The sequence below is a fragment of the Lynx canadensis genome, chromosome B3 (genome assembly GCF_007474595.2).
Source record: "Lynx canadensis isolate LIC74 chromosome B3, mLynCan4.pri.v2, whole genome shotgun sequence".
Taxonomy (NCBI): Eukaryota; Metazoa; Chordata; class Mammalia; order Carnivora; family Felidae; genus Lynx; species Lynx canadensis.
The window spans coordinates 73,466,408-73,488,518 of NC_044308.2; the positions used below are offsets into that span (position 1 = coordinate 73,466,408).

General features: G+C 48.7%; 1 protein-coding gene across 1 annotated transcript; it reads right to left on the minus strand.

Annotated features, from left to right (window-relative positions):
• Positions 1-8,886: 8,886 nt before the first annotated feature.
• AJUBA (ajuba LIM protein) lies at positions 8,887-21,763 on the minus strand. The gene is made up of 8 exons (XM_030318695.1): positions 17,365-21,763; positions 14,469-14,570; positions 12,725-12,792; positions 12,529-12,591; positions 11,649-11,779; positions 11,514-11,565; positions 10,686-10,754; positions 8,887-10,200 (listed from the first exon to the last, which is right to left on the minus strand). The coding sequence occupies exons 1-8, from the start codon at positions 18,398-18,400 to the stop codon at positions 10,075-10,077; spliced, it is 1,647 nt and encodes a 548-aa protein (XP_030174555.1). The 5' UTR covers positions 18,401-21,763; the 3' UTR covers positions 8,887-10,074.
• Positions 21,764-22,111: the final 348 nt, after the last annotated feature.

Here is a 22,111-nt window from a genome sequence, read left to right on the forward strand (position 1 = left end):
TGACTGGAATGTAATCATTAAGTGAATTATTTCTAAAATAATATTTGATGCTAAGTAAATTACACCAAGTTTCTCAAATCTCTTGCATCAGAGAAGCTGGTAGTCTGGGGTGGTGGGGCAGGAATCTTGGTTAGGTGTGCAGGGTGGTAGAGAGTTTCATATTTTCCTTTAGTACCAACCAGAGAGTTCTACTGGCAATACATAGAGGAATAGTGTGATCCAGTGCAGAAATTTTATATCCCTGGTCATCTTGTCAGCTGCCACCTTTCGTGCTTAATATTAAAGTGCTGTCATTTTCTACGGCTTTTAAAAATCATTTATGCTTCCTCAGCTCTGTGGTGCAGCATCATTAAATATCAGGCATAATGTCCCTAACAAACGACACTTGGAACAAAATAGCAAGCATGCTTTGGTGACTCAGAGCTGATCAGAAATCTACTGAAATTTCATGTCTCGTATTTGTCAAGTTTTATAATCTGGTACTACAAAGCTTTGGCTAAACAGCTCTAAAGGACTTGGGGAATGCAAAGGTGAAGGGTGAAGAGGCCTGTCTTCAGATAGCGTAGAGGGGAACGAGGGGGAGAGCCATGGGAAACCTTGAATTGGCTCAAACCTTCATATGTAATTATCTGTTCCAGCTCTCTCTCTCTCTCTGTCTGTGACCTTGGGCTTCAGGTTCCTTATTTGTCACAAGGAGGAAATAACATATTTCTAGCTCCTCCAATCTCGTAGTGTTGATGTAATGATCAAATGAGATAATGGCTGAAAAGTGCTTTGGAAAGACTATCAAAGTGTCTTTGATAGTCAATTTTAAAATTGACACTTATTGAGCACATATTAAGCGTCTTGAGACACATAGATAAATATGACCCAGTCCCTGCCCTGAAATTCATAATCTAGTTGAGAAGATAAGACATGCACACGAAAAGCAAATAGTAAATACTAGAAGCAAATAAATACTAAAAGCAAATTATAAATACTAGAGGGGCACCTAGCTGGCTCAGTCAGTAGAGTATGTGACTCCTGATCTCAGGGTTCTAAGTTTGAGTTGGGTGTAGAGATTACTTAAAAATAAAAAATCTTAGGGTTGCCTGGGTGGCTCAGTCAGCTCAGTGTCCAACTCTTGATTTAGGCTCAGATCATGATCTCAGTTTGTGAGATCGAGCCCCACGTTGGGCTCTGTGCTGATAGCATGGAGCCTGCTTGGGATTCTCTCTCCCTCCTTCTCTGCTCATGTGAGTGCACACTCTCTCTCGATATAAATAAACTTAAAAAAATGTTTAAAGGTTATAAATACTAGAGAAACTTAAAAAAAGGTACAGAACTCTTTCTGCAGGAATGGATAGTAAAGACTATGAAATCAATCTTATCTTAACTGGGCCTAAAAGGAGAGAAAATTCGGATCATTTAGAATGGAGGAATATCCCAGCAAGCATAGGCAGGGACAGGGAGTCCAAGCTGCTTTCTGGGTTCAAGAGGACACTGGCCCAGCTGAAGTGAAGGACTGTATAGGCCTGTTCTACATAAGACTACAACATTTAGCCCATAGACCATCTGGGCAATCAAAACTGCAGCAAAGTACTGAAAAAAGATACTACAATCGCACACTGTCTGATGTCCTTGAGCAAGTAAGATTTGCAAGAGAGTCCCTAGAATTCATTGTCTTTCTCTCTCCCTCTCCCTCCCTCCCTCCCTCCTTTTTTACTCCCAAATTAAAACAAACAAACAAACAAACAAAAAACCACTCACACAGGGGCATCTAGCTGGCTCAGTCAGTCAGAAGAGCATGGGACTCTCGATCTCAGGGTTGTGAGTGAGTTTGAGCCCCATGTTGAGTGCAGAGATTACTAAATAAATAAATAAATAAATAAGAACTAAAAACAGGGGCTCCTAGGTGGCTCAGTCGATTGAGCATCCAACTCTTGATTTCTGCTCAGGTCATGATCCCAGGGTCATGAGACTGAGTCCTGCGTTGGGCTCCTCCCTGAGTGTGGAGCCTGCTTGAGATTCTCCCTCTGCTCCTCATCCCTGCTCACGTGTGCTCTTTTCTCTCTCTCTGTCTCTCTCAAAAATAAAAAACAACAACAACAAAAATACACACAAAAACAGTTTTATTTATGGGGCACTTGGGTGGCTCAGCCAGTTAACCATCCAAGTCTTGGTTTCAGCTCAGGTCATGATCACAGGGTTTTGTGGGTTCGAGCCCCATGTCAGGCTCCACAATGACAGTGCAGAGCCTGCTTGGGATTCTCTGCCTCCTTCTCTCTCTCTGTCCCTCCTCCACTTGCGCTGTCTCTCTCTCTCTCAAAAATAAATAAACTTTAAAAAAAAGTTTTATTTAGGTATTTTGACATACAATATTTAACATGTACAATTCATTAAGTTTCAACCTTAACTATACATATGTGCTATCACCATAATCAATCAAGAGAGTGAACATATGCATCACCCTCTAAATGTTTACTTGTGCCCCTTTGTAATTCTTTCTGGCCCCTCCCAACCACTGATCTGCTGTCACTATAGATTAGTTTGCACTTTCTAGAATTTTATATAAATGGAATAAAATAAAGATGTACTTTTTGTCTGGCTTCTTTCACTCAGCATAATTTTGCAATTCATAAATGTACTAGTATCAATAGTCCATTTTTTTAGTCTGTGTCTATTGTTGAGAAGTGGCATGAAATCCACTTTAAAACCTTCATTTGTTTGGGTTTGTATTTAAGGAGATGCTTCCTCCATGATCCTAAGGTACCTATCTCAGTGCTTGGCATATGGAGCGCTTATTTGTTGAAAGAATGAATTTTCACCACCCCACAATGTTAATTCCTTATATAGTTTTGTTTGTTCCATGGAACGCTTGACCTTTATAGGCCTGTCTCTTCATCAGTGTTGTTCATCTCACATTCTGCTATGCCATATGCAAAATACAATCACTCACTTCTTAAATGTTCTTTAATGATAAAGCCAAGAACATGCTCAAGTATTCCTGAGCTAGATTCTTGCAAGGAATGGGGGGGGGGGGGAGCGTGTAGAAAGATAAATTAGGCATAACTCCTGCCCACAATCTAGCTCTACTTTCTTGGAGACATTGCTCTTGATCTAGTATTCAAAAAATATTAATGTGTATCTTTTGAACTTGATGTTAAATGTAAATGGGAGCCTGAGAAAAAGTTTACTTAACCTTTCAGACTTGGACATTCCTTTGCTGCATTGTTTAGAATTACAGAGAAGAATGGAGATTTGCTGAGAACATTGTAAGAACTCTGCCTCCCACATTCTAGCCAGGAAACAAAATGGCACTGCAAAGATAGAGTATTTAGTACACATTCTATTTATCAAACCAATGGAAACTTTTGAGTAGAATACGTTTTCACATGGAAAATTTGGGCTTAAATAATCAGATTTCAAAGCTAGGATATTAAAATCGCCATTGGAGTGTGGAACTACACTTAACTGAGCAATTGTTTAGAAAAATTAAAAAAAAATGAACGATACTACTTTGAAAGTATCTGAATATGAGTAGCAAGAATATATTTGTATTATGGACCCGAATATATATGAAACCAGTTTCAGGAATAAAATTTACAGGCAGTCAAGAGGTTTCCAAATTATTTTCAAGGGTGTTCACTGGAAAATGAAGGTATTCAGAGACACAACTATTGATGATTAAGCTAGGAAATTCCATGACCATTGTGAGTACATGATTTAAGGAGAAAACAAGTGGATAAAGAAAATACGTAATCAACCTATGACATCGAATGGCAATTTTGGAACAAATGTTCATAATGTGCCATTTTTCAATTGCTTAACCATTCCAAGGGGGATTTCAAACCCAGCTCCCTTGTGGCTTCAAGGGTTGCCTGTCTGTTCATGGAAACGTTTGTTATACAAACTGAAATGAGCCTGGTTTTACTGAGACACCATTGTGAACTAGTATATAAATAAGGCCTGATAGGACATTTTGGATCTCAAAGAAAAGCTGAGAAATTTGGCTCAAAAATGGGACAGATTGAAACAATTTTTACCAAAGGAATATGAGACAGTAAAGGAAATTGATTCAGAAGAAGAAGACCAGTATCATTTTGAAAAGCTAGACATGAGGCACAACGTGTGCAGTTCTTGTTATAAGGATTGAGTGTGCTGCTGTAATGAGAAAACATGTGCCAGGCTGATAAAAGTATTTCCCTGGATTTTAAACTGATGATGACACTGTCTTACACTGAGTTGCATATGAAAGAGATTTTCTCCTTTAAAAACTGTATCAGAACCAGTGGGAGAAACAGACCAACCAAAGGGCATTTGGAGTTTCATGGTTGGGAAGACCATACATTGTAAATTTTGAAATGCCCCCTAAGATTAAGGTGTAATGGCAAAAAAAAGCAAAACCTTGAGGAAGTTAGCAATTTAGTATACTTTCCAAATTCCATTTACCAAAGAGAAATTTTGCTAAACTAATTTACAGTATGCAACCATGGTAGCTAAGTAGATTAATTATTACATCTGGGTTTCACATGACTGGGTTGCCTTATAAAAAACAAAAACAAAAACAAAAACAAAAACAAAAACAAAAACAAACACAAACACAAACACAAACACACAAACCAGGCACAGGTAATTCTGGAACAGATGCTTTTCTCGGGCACCATTTCAAAACTAATTTGTTGATACCTTCAACAATTAATAATGGGAGGGTCTATGGATGGGGAGGAGCCCATCAGGATCACCCAACTAGAGGGTTACTGACTCAAATAGAGGGTCTACAGGAGCCAGGCAGTAAGCAGTGTGAAGCACACAGAGTGATAAGAACTGTGACAAATGAAGGAGAGAATATACCCTATAAAGGAGCAGCCATCACTCGGTTCCAACTAATTGTTGCCTTGTGAGACTGGAAGGCCAGGGGTGACAGATCTTCTGATTATTCAGAAAAACCTTAGAAACCCCTCTCTTCACGTACAATCTACGGATTTTTATGTGAAATTTCCTTAATTATAAAAGTTGGCAACTAGTTATTTTATTCGTAACAGCTTTTTACTACTACAGAGGCAGTACAAGTGCACTGTATAAAAATAGAAAACACAGGCCAACAACACAAAAACATACTCTCACCACTCAGAGATCACCACTGTCAACACCTTCATGCATATCCTTTCAGATCTTTTTTTTTTTTTTAAACATATAGACACTTTGAAAACAAAAAAACGATTACCCTGTACTGGTTTTGTGACTGGCATTTTTGTTAATGATTTTGACCTTTCCGCCTCAGTAAATTTTCACCTCATCTAATCCCGTCCATATAAAAAATTTCCCAGTTGACTCCAAATATCTTTTATAGCAATTTGCTTAAACCAATAGGGAATCCAGGACCATGCGTTGTATTGTTACAAGATAGCTTAAGTCCCTCTAATCTAGCAGTTTTGAAGTTAAAAAAAAAAAAAATCATGCGGACTTGCTCAAGAGCGCTGACCCATTGCCCTGCAGATTGCCTCACATCCTAGGTTTGTGGGGTTGCTTCCTCCTGGCATCCTTTACTTTCTCACAGCACTTCCTGTAAACCTCAAGCTACATGTCCTACTTCTCCGGTGGGTGGGGAGCAGCTGGACTCTACACTAGGCTGGGTTATGTATTTGCCTCACACCAGAACCGGTCAACTGGCTGGTGATACTAAGACCCATTCCAGGAAATGAGTGATGACAAGACCATAAGCTGGTAGGTTACTTGGCACTATATCATGTATATATATATATATATATATATACACACACACATATATATATACACACTATGTCCAGTTGTCCACCAATCATTTTACTTATAGCTTTCACTCTACTTAATAATTTGGCCCGAATCAATTATTTTATTCGGGTTCACAAAATGCTGTTTTTCCAATTCTATCATTCTTTCTACATTTACTATCTGGCATTTTCCTCTCCTCAGTGAAGGTTCAAAATAACATAAAAAATAACTCCCACTCCCAGTGGCCAAAGAATGCATTTGGGGACAGGATTTGTCTATGGGCCGCCACATTCTGATCTACAATCGAAGTCCAACAAAGTCTCCCCCCGTCATCTGTACCCTGCAGCATTAGGTCTTTTGTTTGTAACACTCAATTACTTTGCACTTGGTGACATGTTGCTTGTAATCTTCTCAAGGCATTTTATGTGTGTATTTGTCTCCCTGGCTAGACTGTGACCTCCTCAAGGGCAGGGACTCTCCTGCAGTGTATTTCTTTTGCTTCTTCTAATGTGCTTTTAAAGATACTTTGGCTACTGCTAGTTCAAGTTAGCAAAAAAACCAACCAACCAACCAACCAAAAAACAAAAACATTAGTAACAAGCACAAGTTTTCATTATTGTCTCTTATATTCCCTGGCTTTCCCACTAAAACTTTCCCTAATTATCCATCATAATGAAGGGCTGATCTAATTTACAGTTTACTTGTGCTGTGGGAGTCCCTGCAATGGGGATGAAGGTTCGAGTGGGAGGGAAGAGGGGAAATAAACTCTTTATTAGTCTTCAAAAGTTGGAACCTCATTTTCCAGCTGCATGACCTTAGGTAAGTGCCGTTATCCCTCCACTTCTATTTCTTCATTTGGTAAAACGAGGTCACAGAGTTCCAAAATCACACCCTGCTTGGCTCTAACCCTCCCTCTAGGATACAAGCCTAACCTACACCTTTCAGCAGATGTTCCTGGTAACCTGTGTCTCCCTGCTTGGATCGCTCCTTGGCTCCCTTCACAAGGGGCAGTGCTATCCTTTCTAAGCATAGGTGGACAGAATCTGCCTCTGACTACTCTCCGAACACATTAGACTGCTCTAATCCATATGTCCCAGTGACAGTTTGCTCTTGTTTCCAAGGTCAAACCTCAGTCCTTCACAACCAGGGCCAAGTGTGGATATTCCAAGGTCTCTACACCAGTAACGGGCAGCAAGGCAGAGGCCGTCTTAGGTTCTCCTTTGCTGTGAGGGAGAATGGAGAGGACGGAGATTGTCTTTGTTGTGGAACCCTCTAACATTAGGGCTCCAAATGACCTGGCTCGGGTCTGGATCCTTCTAAAACAACAAAATGCTTTTGCTCACTGGTTTTTCCAATCCTTTTGTCTCAATCCTATCAGTCTCCTTTCTCTCTCATTATCCCTCTTGTTATATGTACAATCTCAAGGACCTTATCCAGCTGGCTTTATGTGCCTAGAAATAGCTTTCTCTACTTCCTCAACTGAGGACAGTCTCCGGCCTGATTGCAAATGGAATCTTACCAATTCCCTGGCCTAGGAAAGGGGGAAGGGAGAAACAGGTCTTGAAGGAGTGAGGCAGAGGGAGAACCACCACCAACCATATTCTTCATAAACCAAACCACATTCAGGCCTGTAGTGAACGGAGCTTACCAGAGCAAACAGCCAGTCTGCTGTGAAAGCCTGACCCCCGTACTGTGACTCTCATCTAGAGACACCAAAAAGATCCAAGACTCTCCCATTTCCCCCTTGTCCCATCTCAGGCCTAGTGGCTATTGATGAAAACCAGGCAGTAAGCTAGCCAAACAAGGTCTACCTGTTGCTGGGTCCTTTGCAGCACCCCACGAATCTATTAGCTGTAAATATTAAATAGAATGGGTCAGGTAGAGCTGTCTCCTGGGAAACAGGAAGAAGGGGTCTTGCAATGCAGGGAACACTTGGGAGCCTGCCAGTGACAACGTGAGGTGGCTGGGGCTGATCTTCTGCCACAGCCTGCCTTCCCTGGGCCTGTCCTCATCAGCTGTTAGCACTTGTCTTTTCTCAGGATGGAGGAAGGGAGTAGCCCCAGTGGCAAGAACAGAGTCCTGGGGAGCCTTGGGGCTGGCACAGAGGAGCACAGACCCAGAAAGGAATCAGCCAGTAAGATGGAGGCTGAAATCAGAGTAAGAAACCAAAGGTCAGAGTGGACACGACCTCCAAGAGTCAAAGAAGGGATGGGTGTAAAGGTATACATACTTGTCTGGATTTCCCAGGCCTGGAGCAGCCTGGTGAGAAAATTGCCCAGTCAGCGTCATTGTATTCACTTATTTAATAATAATAATTCAGAAGAAGCAATCCCAGCTGTAGATCAAGTAATCTATCAGAAAATTTATCCCTCCAAAAAAAGTGCATCCCCTCTGCAGTCAGGGGTATGAATGTGAGCTCTTACTCCCCCTCACACCCTCATGCACAGGCCTCTCCTCTGCAACCCCAGCTTGGCTGGCACAGTCACCTTAGAATAACCCCTAAACGCGGAATTTCTGTTCTTAGGAGTAACCATTTCTAGTATGAAACTCTAAGTGACAGGGAATGAAGACTAAGGATTAAAGATTATCAGATTAATTTGCCGAAAACCAATTCACCTACAGACAATTAGTCTAAAATAAATATTTATCAAATCTGCAGCATTTCAAAAGGATTTAGCAGATTTACCCTTTCACTTTTTATTGTTGTTGTCCACATAACCTTTAATTGTTAGTCAACTGAACATGCCACATGCCTGCTCATTTGTTTAGAATATATTGGCATTTTTAACAGCAGGAATGTAGAAGTTAGGCCAAAGCATCAAAATCATATTGAGCTCTATTACATTTTCCAAGGCATCTAATTTGTAAAGGAATATTGAATTAAGAAACACAAAAAAATGATACACAAAATGTCCATACCAATTATATTTATTGCTAGAAACTTTAAACTTTTTAGAAAAGTGTTTGAAAAGTAGATAACATAGGAAAATGTCCATAAAGGTAGGAAGCAATCTCAACATTACAAAGTGCTGCAAATTTGATAAATTTATGTTGTTGACAATAATTCAGAAGTACTGTTGGATGAATAGATGTAAATCTTGAAAACACCCAAAACATAACAACGAAACACCTAAATGGCTATAAAAATACCCCAAAGGTACTGAGCTTTTGGCAAACTGGTCATTAAGTAAACTTTGGCAGCTCTTTCTGCCCATGGGTCCTATTCCCGTGCTTTCAATAAAACCACCTTTTTTGCACCCTCCCTGCCCCCCCCAAAACAAGTAAACTTTAAGCATACAAGTCTCCCACGAATTGGCTTTAAGGGAATCTAGCTTAGGTAAACCGATTTCAGCCAAACAACTAGAACCAGATCAAAGTGTGTTGCCCCTCTGGCTCCCCAGAACCTCAGAGTTTGGGAGTTGTAGCGGTTATAATCCTAGATTCCTCTGAGAGGTGGCAGGTCTGGAGTGGTGAGTGACTATTAGGGAACTGGATAAGAGTGACCTGAGAAGAAGGGAGTGAGACAGTGTGTCTATGAATGTGCCTATGTGTGTCTACATTGGGCTGGAGGTCTCGGTGCACCTATACCTGGGCATGTGCACGGAGCGCGGTTGGCCTGACACTTCTTACATGTCTCACCTGGCACCTCCACCACCAAGGACCCACTCATTACTTCCCCAACTGAGGAGAAGAGGAACCAAGTATGGGCACCCACCTAGCCTTCCCAGGCCCACGTGAGTCCCTGAGAAATAGGCAATACAGGCAACAGGCCCACTGAGAGCTGTCCCCCTTCCCAGCAGAGGGGTGAGCAGTGCTCCTAGTCTATAGGGAGAAGGTGGCCAAGAAAAAAACTCATTAATAAGGTCTAGTGTCCATCTCTTCATCCAGATACAAAGACACTGTAGTAAGAACCTGCTGACCCCATACCTGACCCACATGAGGGGTACAAAAGAGTGAGGAGTGCTCATGATGTCCTCTCTTCCTATAATCCAAAGCTGGAACATCACTTGACTTATGCATAATCAGACACTGGAGATACAGACCAGAATCAGACCTTTAGAAAGTACTGGAACTCGCCTGTAGTGTGTGCCTGAGTACACACTACAGCACAGGCTACACACATGGAAAGAAAGCCAGTCACCCCACCATGGCAATTGGAAGGTTCCTTCTCCACAATCCATTTGGAATGTCATATCTTTGGGTCTCTGGCCCTTGGGGCCTTCCCCAGAGGGCTCTTCTTCCCGGCCTGGGAGTGCGTTCCTTGCCTCAGCTGGCCTCAGAGGGGCCCTCTGGCCAGAGGAATTTGTCAATGGTGGCGAAGGCAGCAGTAGTGACTGCAGTTCAGATATAGTTGGCAGGGGGCTGTCGGGCATTAAGCCGCTGCATGTGACAGCCGTGGCAGAGCAAGTGCCCATCCAGAGGGAAGCAGCAGCAGCCTTCCTCATCACTCAGCTGCATCCGGCAGTCCTAGGGAAGAAGGACATCTAGTTTACCTCAGCCTAGGCACCTCAGACATCTTGGGAGTCTGCCTTGCTCCACACCAGACTCCTAATGACTGGAAGAAAGGAGGTGGGGTTGGAAGGGATAGACTCCCAGAGAAGAAACCTGAGAAAATACCTCAGCGGGACAGCAGGTGTCGCTGCTACAGCAGAAATAATGAGTCAGACTCCCATTTCCAGCAGTTACCAGGAGTCCCTAGTTTAGTCTTGCCTCTGGGGAAGCCAGATTCAGAAAGGACTAAACAACCAAGACCAGAGAGGGTGGCTGGAGGATGAGAGACACACACACACACACACACACACACACACACACACACACACACACTGGAGATAGGCCAGAGCACCTTCCTGGTTTCCATGCCTTAGACCTCTCCTGCAGGCAGTTTAGGGACATGCCTCACCCCCCAGCCCCATTCCCATTCTCCTCCAGAAGCCCTGGCTCCCAACACTCACCTCACAGTGGTAGCACTCAAAGTGATAATCCCGGTCCATGGATATCACCCTCACAATGTCCTCACAGCCCTGAAATGATGCAGACCCCCATGGGATAAGCTTGGGATGAGCACAGCATGACAACCCCAACTTTACCTTCCCTATACTACGGGCCCCTCCCACACCAATGGGAAGATCATACAAAGGCCTCCAGAGAGAGCTCTCTGCAATCATCTGTGGCTTTGAGATGGTTTTTGCAGATCCTACCAGAACTTTCCCCCCACGCTTTCTTAGGGTTGCCTCCAGGAAGCATGTCCTCTCATTGTCTTCCCTCTGTCCAGCAGCTCTGGCCTTACCTACTTCTCCCAGCTTTGAGGGAAGCAGAGGGAGGGAAAGGGGGCAGGCAGCATAAGTAAAGTAAACTAAGCTGGGGACAAGGAGATCCAACAGGGTCTGATATCTCATTGGCTTTTGGCTTCTCTCCCCAGGCAAATGCTTCGCACACACAGCATAAATCATTGCTGACATCTTCCTACCAGCCCTAAGGACTCTTCCCACCTTTTTTCCAGCCGCTACCTCTGGAATCTGGTGACCCTGACCTCGAAGAAAGTCTCCTCCTCTGGACTGGGAGAGACCAGATGAAGCCTGGGCCCAGTGAGGCTGTCAGACATGTCCAGGCCCGGATGTTAGGGTCAGGGTGGTGACCCTGAGAGCAGAGTCACACGGGAATCTTCGCAGAGTACATTCCTCAGCGCCACCGCCTCCCTCGGGAAGCCAGGCCCTATGTCCCATCCCCTTCCCAGGGGCAGCGGCACTGGCTGCCCCGCAGGAGAACCCAAACATACTGACCTCTGAGGGGAGGATGGGTTGGCCGCAGGCCGCACACTTAGGAGCATAATTTCTGAAAAAGAGAGACAGAGATGAATTAAGGTTGGAGAATCCCTAAGCCCAGTTCCACACCATACCCCAAGGGGGTAGACTCACTTGTGGTAGTCAGTGACGCAGTACACCTGGTTGGAGAAGTCCACTGTGAAGGGGATGCCATCCAGGCACTTGTTGCAAACGATGCATCGGAAGCAGCCTGGGTGATAGGACTTTCCCATGGCCTGTAGGATCTGGCTCATGGAGTGGGAGGAAAATCAGTCTCCCTCTGATCTTGACTCTCCCGTTACCCAGCTACCCATGGCCCTTCCTGCTGCCCCCCAACCCCATCCAACCCCCTGCTATCCTCCCAGAACAATGCTACGTAATCTGAGGGAAGCCAGGACTCTTAAAACAGAGGCAGAAACCTTGAACAAGTTCTTAGCATCCAGGCCAGTGGTTCTCATCTGGGGCTACATATTAGGATCACCCAGGGAGCTTAAAATACCCATCAATGCCTGGGTCCTACCCCAAAAGTATCCATCACAGTCTCTGATGAAGACCCAGGCACTGGTATTTTCTTTACTTCTTCCCAGGTGATCTACTAGGCTGCTAGAGTTGAGGACCTCTGATCTAATCCTATCCCTCCTTCCTAAATTAAAAAAGAACAACTCAGTTCTAACTGATCCCAGTCAGTAGCAGGAAGGACATTAAGACCCAGCATGCCACACCCCTTGCTCAGGTGGAGGGCCTGGCTGTGCCTGCAGAATTAGGTAAAGACTAGGTTACAGAAGCCTGGGATGGCAGGATTAGGGGTCCAGACTTGACCCCACAGGCAGAGGGACGCCACTGTAAACAGTTGCTCTGGGGAAGAATGAGATGAAAGTGATTCATGCGGTGATATGGTTCCTCCCTCCACCTTTCTCAGTACCACCTATCCCCTGGCTCTACCCCTCGGCCCCTCAGGCTCATAGAGAGTCTCAGATGAAGACACCTTGCTTACCTTCTCCAAAATCAAGTGACCACAGACACAGCACTTCTCAGCTGCCTCCTGAAACCCTGAAAACTACAGAGAAAGAAAAGACCAAGGTAGGGTGTTACAAGTAGAGAATGACCTGATGGGTGGAACCCCAATGGGCCACCAAGAAGGGAATCCCACTGTGGGAGCCAAGTCCAGGCCCAGGGGACCTCTCACTCACCAGATAATCTTCCTCACAGTACACGGAGCCATTGACGCTATAGAAAGCTTTGCAGCGCAAAGTTCGCCCTAAAAGCAGAAGACAAAGGACTGGAGGCCATCCCGGGGTCCAGGTACAGGGTTTCCCTGCCCCAGGGTCACTCCTCTCCAATGTCGCATGATGTGTTTAAGTCTGGACTTTAGTGCCTATGCTCCTAACTGCTGTTTGTCCTCCCTCCCTACACGAAAGTCCCATCTGATGCAATTCCAATTTGCTTTGGTCTCATTCCTGCCAGCTTCCCCTCTCCTCTGCTCACTGCTTCTCCACTTCCTGCCTCCTCAACAGTTTTCTAGTTTCCTGGCCTCCCTAAACAAGTACATTCCCCACCAGTGCATGGGGAGCCACCAGGGAAAGCAAAGACAACTACAGGCTGGGGCACAAGGTAAAGGAACTCTGAACAAGGTGCTGGACGATGCCCATAGAGGTGGTCACACTGTCACAGGCCTCGCCCTCTGAGACTTTTCAACCTGGGGGCCTCTTTGTGGACAGCCATCTTGCTCTCCCAGCCCTGTCTGTCTTTTTCCAGGGACAGGCTGGGCAGGTCAGGACATACTGGCATTACTGCTGGGGACAAAGTGCTTCGCTTGGGACCAAAGTCAGTTCCCTTTCCCGCTGTACTGAACTGCTACCCCAAGCTTAGAGGAACCCAGGGAATCCAGGATCTTCTGTGAGCAAACAAAGCATGTGATCAATACTTAGGAACTGCTCCAGGGTGTCTAACTTGTCAGAGAGGGGGTAGGAGTGAGACCCAGGATGGAGAATGGGCAAGTTGGCCACTTCCTCTGCCCTCTTTTGATCACAATCTCCACTTCCACCTCTGTCCAGTGGTTTAGAAAAGCTGACTTAGAAACTCATGAGACACAGCAGGGGTAGAAAGAAGGAAAGAGACATATCCAGGAGAGGCCCTATAAACAGGACAGACAGATAGATGAACCTAAGAGAACCAGGCAGAGGTGGGGGGGGAGGATTGGGGTGGAGGGAGAGAAAAGCTGAGTGCTGGAGTCAGACAGGCAGAGATAGGAGATTAAAGGTTTAGCAAAGGAATCAAGAGTGGGCAAGCAGTGAGGAGGGGTAATGAGGGAGGTGAGGGAAGGGCCCGGGAGTTAAGGCCACTGGGAGCACCCCCCTCTCCCAGGCGGGCCTCCTGAGCTAACAGCAGCGGGCATTCCTGGAGCGTGATGTCATCAGCTTGGCATGGCCCTGTGGCCTGCACTCCAGCGAGGTGGCTGAACTCTGACCAGCCAAGAGAAAACCCCTCTCTCCGCCCCCCATGGCTCCCAACTCCCCCAGCCCACCCCCACCCTTCCCACATTCCAGTCTTTCACTGTCGCCCCAGGCAACTCAGACTGCCCAGGACCAAACCCCACCAAGGAGAGGCTGAGGCCGGGCTGGAGTCCAGGCTGGGCAAGCAAGGAGGCAGAAGAAAGAGGGAGGAACACAGGGGAGGAAAGAGGCTGAATGGAGGAAGGGAGGACTCACTCCAGAAAGCAGACCCAACATGGGGACTAGAGAGTCAGGTAAAGCACAGAGAAGGAAAGGCGGGGCAGCAATGGACACCCAGACATATGGTGGGCACCTGACAGCTGCTGTGTGAGCAAGTGAAGAGGCAAAAGCTCTGCTTTCCCTAGGCACTTGTGAGTGTGGATGCATGTGGGGAGTGCTTGAGGCCCCAGCCCCTGCGGGAAGGCCTAGGGGATACACTCACCACAGGAGCAGCAGACAAAGCACTGGGTGTGGTAGAGGCTGTCCAGGGCCTGGCAAGCGTTGCTCTGCCCATAGATGCCTTTGTTGCACTTGATACAGGTGCCTGAGGGGAGAGAAGAGGTTGTCAGCATCACACCCTATGCCCTCAGCTCAAAACCAGAGATTCAGGATCTTTCCTCACTATTCTTTCCTAATTGTGTCAGAGGACCAGGGGTCTCAGCCTCCCTTTGATGGGCTCCCTCCTGGGAAGAGAGGATAACGAGAAATGGGATGCAAAAAGGTCTTGGCTGAGCAGACCCATTCTTGTTTACGTGATTAATCAACAGATATTTTCTGAGCATCTAGTTTGTGCCTACCAAAAACATCGTGTCCAAAATTGTGGAAGATTGGAAAAGGTCAAAGATAAGGTCCTTGGCCTTCAAATAAATGCTTGCGTTCTGTCAGGAATAAAAGACTAATAGGCTAGGATATGACCCCTGTTGCACTGTGTGGGACAAGGAGTCAGATATGCCAGTCCATAATGTCCCAGCAGTGCACTCCTAGAGAAAGTAGGCCAGGTCCAGAAAGCCTCTCTGGGACCTCAGTTTCCCCATCTGTAAAATGAGCTGCTATTCAGCTACAGAATGACTTCTTACTGCTCCACACCTCCAGGCTTTCAAGGATGAAAAGAAGGATATGGCTCAGCAGAAGGCCCTGTGCAGAGGGGACCATGTGAGCATGACTCCTGTGGGGAGGTGGCTGCTAAGAATGTAGGGTGTGTTCCAGGGACTGGAAGTTGCATAGGAAGGTGGGGGAAGGGTGACAGAATCCCTAATGTCTCCCAGACATCGATCTTGGGAGGAATAGAGCTAAACTGCTCTTCTCTGACACCCCTCCTCCTAAAACACATACACCTGGCTCTGGCACCCACCTTTCCTGGGTGTGTTCTTCCCTCCCTCCACTCCCCAATTCCAGGCCCATGAGTGAGGGCTAGGGCCTGTCTTTGGGGAGCAGATCCCAACGGGCCCGCCTCACCCCGCCCCACCTCTCCCCCTCGGCACACTGCCATACTCCTTGCCTGTTGGGGCCCATCCCAGTCTTTGCCCAGGGGCTTGGGAGCCCGTGCAGCAGCTGCAGCGATTGATGGGCCCAGGCCTGTCCTGCTCCCACCCTCTGGCAGCTGGGCAAGGCTGTAGCCAAGGAAGAGGGCCCCTAACTAGGGGCCAGAGTAGGAGGGTACAGTCAGGCTGGGGATTCTGTCAGAGGAGGCAACCTGACTCTCAGGAAGAAGAGGCCCCTACCTCTAGGGTCGAAATGCCCATAAGAGTGAACATCTGCTCCAAGATTGCCATGCCAGGGGGGCCCGTCAGAACCATTTCTTTGGGAAGCCTTGAACATTATGGGAAGACTGGCACAAACTGCTCAGGCATGTCCGCCTCACCTCCTCCAACCCAGTATATCCACACTTAGGTTCTTCCTGCCATTTTATTGCACTCTGTCCAAGCTCCTTTCTTCCTTTTAACTCTGATGGCTTAGCCAAAGAGACTTCTTTCCACTCAACAGCCACTTCTCACAGGCCCCCACAGGAAACTGCTAAAAGGATCCTGTCGCTTTGTCTCCGTTGACCAAACCATTGTCTAATCTACAGCTTTCCTCTCTCAGGATGGGAACACTGAGGGTTGAACCAGGCAGGGCCCTTCCAGACTGCAGCCCTGCTACCTCAACCTCCTCCTCAACCTTCCCTCCTTGGCTGGGTTCCTCTCCCCGGCCGCATTTCTAACCATAGAGATCTAGAGATCTAGAGCATGGGGTCCAGCGCAGGAACATGGATGGTGAGAAAGGTGAGAAGAGGCCCACAGCCCTCCATTTCTGCTCTTCCTACCATATCAGCATTTCTTCCTGCAGCGAAGTGGTGGTTGTGGGTCTTAGCTAAAAAGATCCTTTAAGACCCCAATATCCCCCGGTAGCTGTGACATATAATCAATTAAAACTTCTTAAAGGTGACCGCGTGGGGGAGAGAAACAGCGACCAGGTTTCCTAAACAGCAGCAGGAAAGAACGTGCTACTTCCAGCCTGAATTCTGAGGAGGTTGTGCCCCAAACTGAAGGCCAGGTTATTTCTGGCAGTTAACACAGGGTCGTTAACCAGCTAGGGATGCTGGTGTACGGGTGGTCATGGCTTTTGCCCTGACTTCCGGAAGATAGGGAAAATAGAAGCGGACACCACCAGATCTCCGCTTAAATGCCCACGCACGCAGGCAAGCCAGCAGGACTGGGACGAGCCAGTAGCAGGGTCCCCGCTTTTCCGTCCCGGAACGCTTCACACTCTCTCCGGGTTCCATTTGCCCGACCGCGGCCGCGGCTGCGCGCGTGTTAGCAAGCAGCACCCCCGCCCCCCACCGCACTCCACCCTCTGCCCCGCGCCACGCCGTGCCGCGCGGCCAGCCCCGCCCGCGGGCACCTGGAGCGCCCGGGCAGGAGCCGGCACGCACGCGGCCCGCCCGCCCCGCCCCCCACCCGCGCATTCCCCGAATTCCTGCGGGCGGAGCTTGGGCCGGGGTGGGGGCGCGGCGCGCGGAAGCCTGCAGGGGCACCGCCGCCTAGGGGGGAGCAAGATGGGGGATGCTCTCACTCCCCACTTGGTCCCCTCCCTACGAGGCCTCCTACAGCGAAAAACCGAGGCTCTAAAGCTTGAAGAACTGGGACTCACGAGATCATAATCAGGGGGTTGAATGTAGCATGAATAAGGAGCCCCTGGTCCATTTGAGACCTGGTGGAAAGGGGAAGTCCCTCTTGCCTCTTCTAGCTCCGCGTCTCCGCCTCCGACTTCCCGGCGCCGGCAACTGGGGCCGTCGGGGCAGTGGGTAACCGAATGCTGTGACGGGTCCCGTCCCATCCCTAACCACTTGTCTCACTCACCGAAGTAGTCTTCTCGGGCCTCTGGTTCCCGCATCCGGGCCCGGGAGGCCTCTGGAACGAACGGACCCGGCGGCTCCTCGAGACCCGACGGCTCAATCCCCGAGGGTTCCCCGCGGGTGCCGGCTTCTCGCCCACCCGTGCCCACCGTCAGGCGCAGCAATGCTGTTAGCTCATCCTGGTATCGGGCGCCCGCGGCGCAGTCCCCGTATCCGGTCACCGAGTGTCGTCCGGGTTGCGCCCCGCGTCTCTCCAACGGCCCTGCCGCTCCCACTCCGGCCCCGGCTAGAGCCCCGGGGCTGCCTAGGGCCGGGGGATACGAGTGGCGGCTTTCCTGGCAGCCGAATCCCGACGGCCGGTGAGCGCACAGTCGGTCCAGGGCAGCGTGGAGCTCCGGGTAGGCGGACGGCACCCCTCCAGGGGAATAGCCCGCCGGAGCCCCAGCCAGGGGTGGGCCAAACAGGCATGGCCCGGCTGGCAGGGGGCTGCCATGGCGCTGGTCGTAGCCCATGCTGATGCCGCTGGTACGATTGCTGCAGGGTCGGCTACCTCCGGCTCCACCGGCCCCCGCCCCGTCCAACAGCAGGCTGCCCCGGGGACTGGACGGCTTGCTGGCATCGCTGGCTGAGCTACTGGCGAAACTGGAGCGGGGGCTTAGAGCTGGGGCCGTGGTCTCCAGCCGAAAGTCGGGGGGCAATGACTGAGGTAGAGGCAAGGCCCGGGTGGGAGGCGGCCCCCCAGGAAAGGAGCCTTCGTAGCGCTGCGCCTCAAAGGAGCCGCGCGGGTTCCGCTCAGCGTCCAGGGGGCCCTGCTCCCGGGCTGGCTCCAACGGCTCATCCCCAGGTCCCCCAGTAGCTCCACGGGGCCCTGATTTCCTAGGTCCCCCCAACCCACTCAGACGCCCCTTGCCCGCCCCGGGGGTCCCATCAGATCCAGACCGGCTAGATTCACCCTTTCTGCGGCCGAACTTGGCGCTGCCGGAGTCCGAGAGTCTTAACTTCTCCAGCAGGCGACTGGCTTTCTCCCCTAACCGCTCCATGCCCTCGGGCCTGGGGCCTCCAGCCCCCTCCCCGCCCGGCACCCTGCAGCGTCTCTGCGGCCGCTTCTCTTTCCCAGCGGCCGGACTCCGGTTCCCCGGGGGCACGGGGTAGGCACACGGGTTTAGCGGGCGGCCCGGATGCCCGGCACCGGGAATCCCGCAGCATCCCCCAGCGAGAGGGGCTGCTACCCCCCGCGCATCAGGGGTTAAGCGGGGCTAGAAGGGCCTACGGCCGCGGCTGTCCCGTCCGCAGGTCTGTCTGTTCACGCGTCCACTCGCCCTGCCGCCCCACTCTCCTCGGCCCCCGCCCCCCTCACTCTCACACTCAGCACAGACCGAACTTCTCTCCCAAACTTTTGTCTGCCTGGCCGGATCTACTTTCCGGGAGGGGCGGAGCGCTGTGTGCAGGAGGAACGGGGGTGTCTGCGCAGGGATCTCTGGTGCGCTGAAGGGGGAGGGTGGTGCTGGTGGTAACTGTCCCGGAGGTGGAGACCCGCCGACTGGAGGCGAGAGGCGGCCGTGGGGCAGTTTGGGCAGCGCCGCTACATCTCTCAGGAATTGGGACGGGGAAAAGTGGAGGAGGGGGAGGGGAACTCTTTGTTTGCAGTTGGAATGCGCGGAGGGGCACGGTGGAATGTGACGGTCCCGGTCGGGGCGACGCGAGGCATGTTCTGCGCAAACATCGTGACTTTGTTCCTACTGTGGGGACTGTGGGAGAGACGGAGAGAGACTGGCACAGAAGTAGTGAGACAGGGAGAGTTCCATAAAGAGGGGGACAGGGAAAAAGAAAGGTAGATACACAAAGAGGCTCAGAGACGCGTATGTGAAGAACCCAGAAGGGCGATGAAACCCATGTAGAGAGGTGGAAGACAGGTAGCGAAAGAAAGGGCGAGCCGGAGCAAACGGGATCGTGGGTGGTACGGAGACCGAAAGATGAACAGACTAAGAAAAAGAAAAATTTATGCATGTCCGGACAGAATGAGAGACCTACGATAATCTGCAATAAAAAGACACCACTTTCTGAACCCAAAGCTCTGCGACGGTAGGGAGAGAAGGACCTTTAGGGGCTACGTAAAAGGAGTGGGGAAAAGGGTTGGGGCTAATCTCTACCTTCAGGGTGGGACAGATACAGGAATAGAGACACCCCCTGGTGTTGGGAAATGAGATTTTTAGCAACTATTTCAGGTGACTATGGGGATAGAAGGACTGGTTTTAGGGCTAGCGAATGCCTCCCCCTTGGTTGGCCCACAGGAGATTGGTGATAAAGAGTAAGTATTAACTTAGGAAGAAGAAGAGAAATGTCCTTTAGACGAGCTAGCAAGTGAAAATGATCAGGGTGGAAAAGGGAAAGAGGCTTCTAATATGGGCCACACTGGAAGGATCAAGAACAAGGAAAGAAGGAAAGGGGGGGCTGAAACTGAACATACCTAATTAAATACCAGTCAACTGATTTTGCCCTGACTAGCACATCAGGCGCAAGGGGTGGAGGAGGTAGAATGGAGAAGGAAAATGATTCTTTTGTATTTAGATAGTAAATGAGTATGAAAATTATATGCAAACAAATCATGCATATTATTTTCATTTCAACATTTTGAACACCTTTCATAATCTTAGTGTAGCCTTAGGGAATGGTGAAGCAAAGGAGGTTAATATCTTTGGGGAAATTAATTTGGCACAAACTATTTGGCTTCTTTGTCCTAGCTGCATTGTCTCCCTGACCTCATCTCTCGGGAGAATCAGCCTCTCTGTTTCCCTATCAGGCCTACAGCTCTTCTCTGATCCGGAGGAGAGTTCACTATCAGACCAGAAGCAGGGAACACTGAAAGCGTTAGTAACAGAGGGGAGCTATCAGGTTGCATCCAGAACCTGCTGTGAGCAACATCTTCAGAATTAACCATAAGGCTCTCCCTCCTTTCCTGTCTCCATATGGAGAAGGAAAACCTGGATTCTTCCTTCCTATTACTTACAACCAGAATATCCACAGAGCCTCTCATATTTGGAAGCTTTCCCCATTTATAGTGAGGATGGGAGACTGAATCTCTTATGAAAAGTTGAGGAGCCTTTGGTGGTGGCAGCAGTGGGCACAGTTGGGATCAAGCACCTGTATTTTCAGGGGATAACAGGAAACAGAGACAAGTGAAGGGGGAGAGGGATGCACTGAGGGCATACTCCGGTAGTGCTCATGACCTCAGGGTAATCACTCTTTTGGAGCCAGGAGCTCCACCAGCCCTGTTCTCCCTTCTCAAGACTTTAATTATGAACTATGTACACAGATGGCTCCCAAATCCCTATCTGTAGCCCAGACATTTTTTTTTTTTTAAGGTAAGCTCTATGCCCAACATGGTGCTTGAACTCATGACTCTGAGGTCAAGAATCCCATGCTCCACTGATTAAGTCAGCCAGGTGCCCCTTAGCCCAGACTATCTTAGACTTAAAAACTCAGCTGACTACTATCATCTCCACGTGGTTGTCTCAAAGGCATACAACCCCCTCAACTGACTATACCTTCTCTGCCTCCTGAAATTGGCCCCTCCAGCATCCCAAGTAAACAGCGCCATTAACCACTTAGATGCTTATGCCAGAAACCTGAACGTCAACCTTATGTCCTCCTCCCTCAGCCTTAAGTCCAAGCCCTGTCAATCACCAAGTCCTTTCAGTTCGGCTTCCTAAATCTCTTTCAAATCCCCTCACCATCACTTTCTGTCTAGCCACCATCTCTTCTCTCCTGAACCACTGCAGGACATCCCCCCCTGCCCCCGCCCCCGCAAGGCTTTCTCCCTGCAATCCATCTTATCCCCAGGGCAAGTGATTCTTATCAAACACAGAACTGACCATCTCATTTCCCTGCTTACCACCTTTGAAGGATTTCTCATGGCCTTTGAACTAAAGTCTATACTCTTCAAGATACTTGACAAGGTCTCTGGGTCTCTCCAGCTTTCCTCTGCACCAACTCCTCCCCATCTTTCAGGTATTACTTTAAACAGCACTCTCTGAGAAGCGTTTCCCCACCACCAGCGTAGGTGAGCCAACCCTGCTGTCTGCTGCCGCTACACCTTCTGCTCCCCCATCACCACCCTTATCACAGTTCATTTCACTGTCTACTTAACTACCTGGCTTCCTGATTAGATAATAAAACCTAATCGGCATCTAACCTGATCCACAGTGTAACCACAGCACCCAAGACAGTACCTGACACCTAGTAAGCAATCAGTATTTGTTACATACTGACTGAACAGAAAGCCATTTTTACTTCACAATCCATTAGTAATGCACAAAGTTTGGGTGTGGATGTGTGGGGGTGCACGTGTGGGTGTGCGCGTGCGCGCGCACACACGCACACACGCACACACACACACACACCCCTTCCTCAAAATATAGTTTGGTTGACAGGACTAATAGCTACAAAGCCTCATATACTGCTTGGTCACACAGTGGGAGAGCAGCTGCTAGTGACACATGGGAACTCTTTAAGCTTTAATTTCTTCATGTGTAAGATGGGAATAATAAAATCTGCCTTATATAATTCAATAAACAATAGCTATTATATCTGTTTCCCAATTCCCAAATAGAGACACAGCCGTGTTCTGCTCAGAAGCATCAAGCCCATGGCTGAGACTGCCCACCAGGTGGCAGTATTATCCTGGACTGGTTCTGTTCGGCTTCCACTGCAGAGCCAGACCAGCAGTCATGGGGAAGCAGAAGGTACAACCA

What these genes read in the sequence shown, in the direction of transcription:
- AJUBA (XM_030318695.1), bottom strand. Translation starts at nt 18,400, where the DNA reads ATGGAGCGGTTAGGGGAGAAAGCCAGTCGCCTGCTGGAGAAGTTAAGA. An exon ending in CTTTGTCTGCTGCTCCTGTG is followed by an intron (nt 12,793 to 14,468) that starts GTGAGTGTATCC and finishes TTCTGCTTTTAG; the next exon opens with GGCGAACTTTGCGCTGCAAA. An exon ending in ACTGTGAGGAAGATTATCTG is followed by an intron (nt 12,592 to 12,724) that starts GTGAGTGAGAGG and finishes CTTTCTCTGTAG; the next exon opens with TTTTCAGGGTTTCAGGAGGC.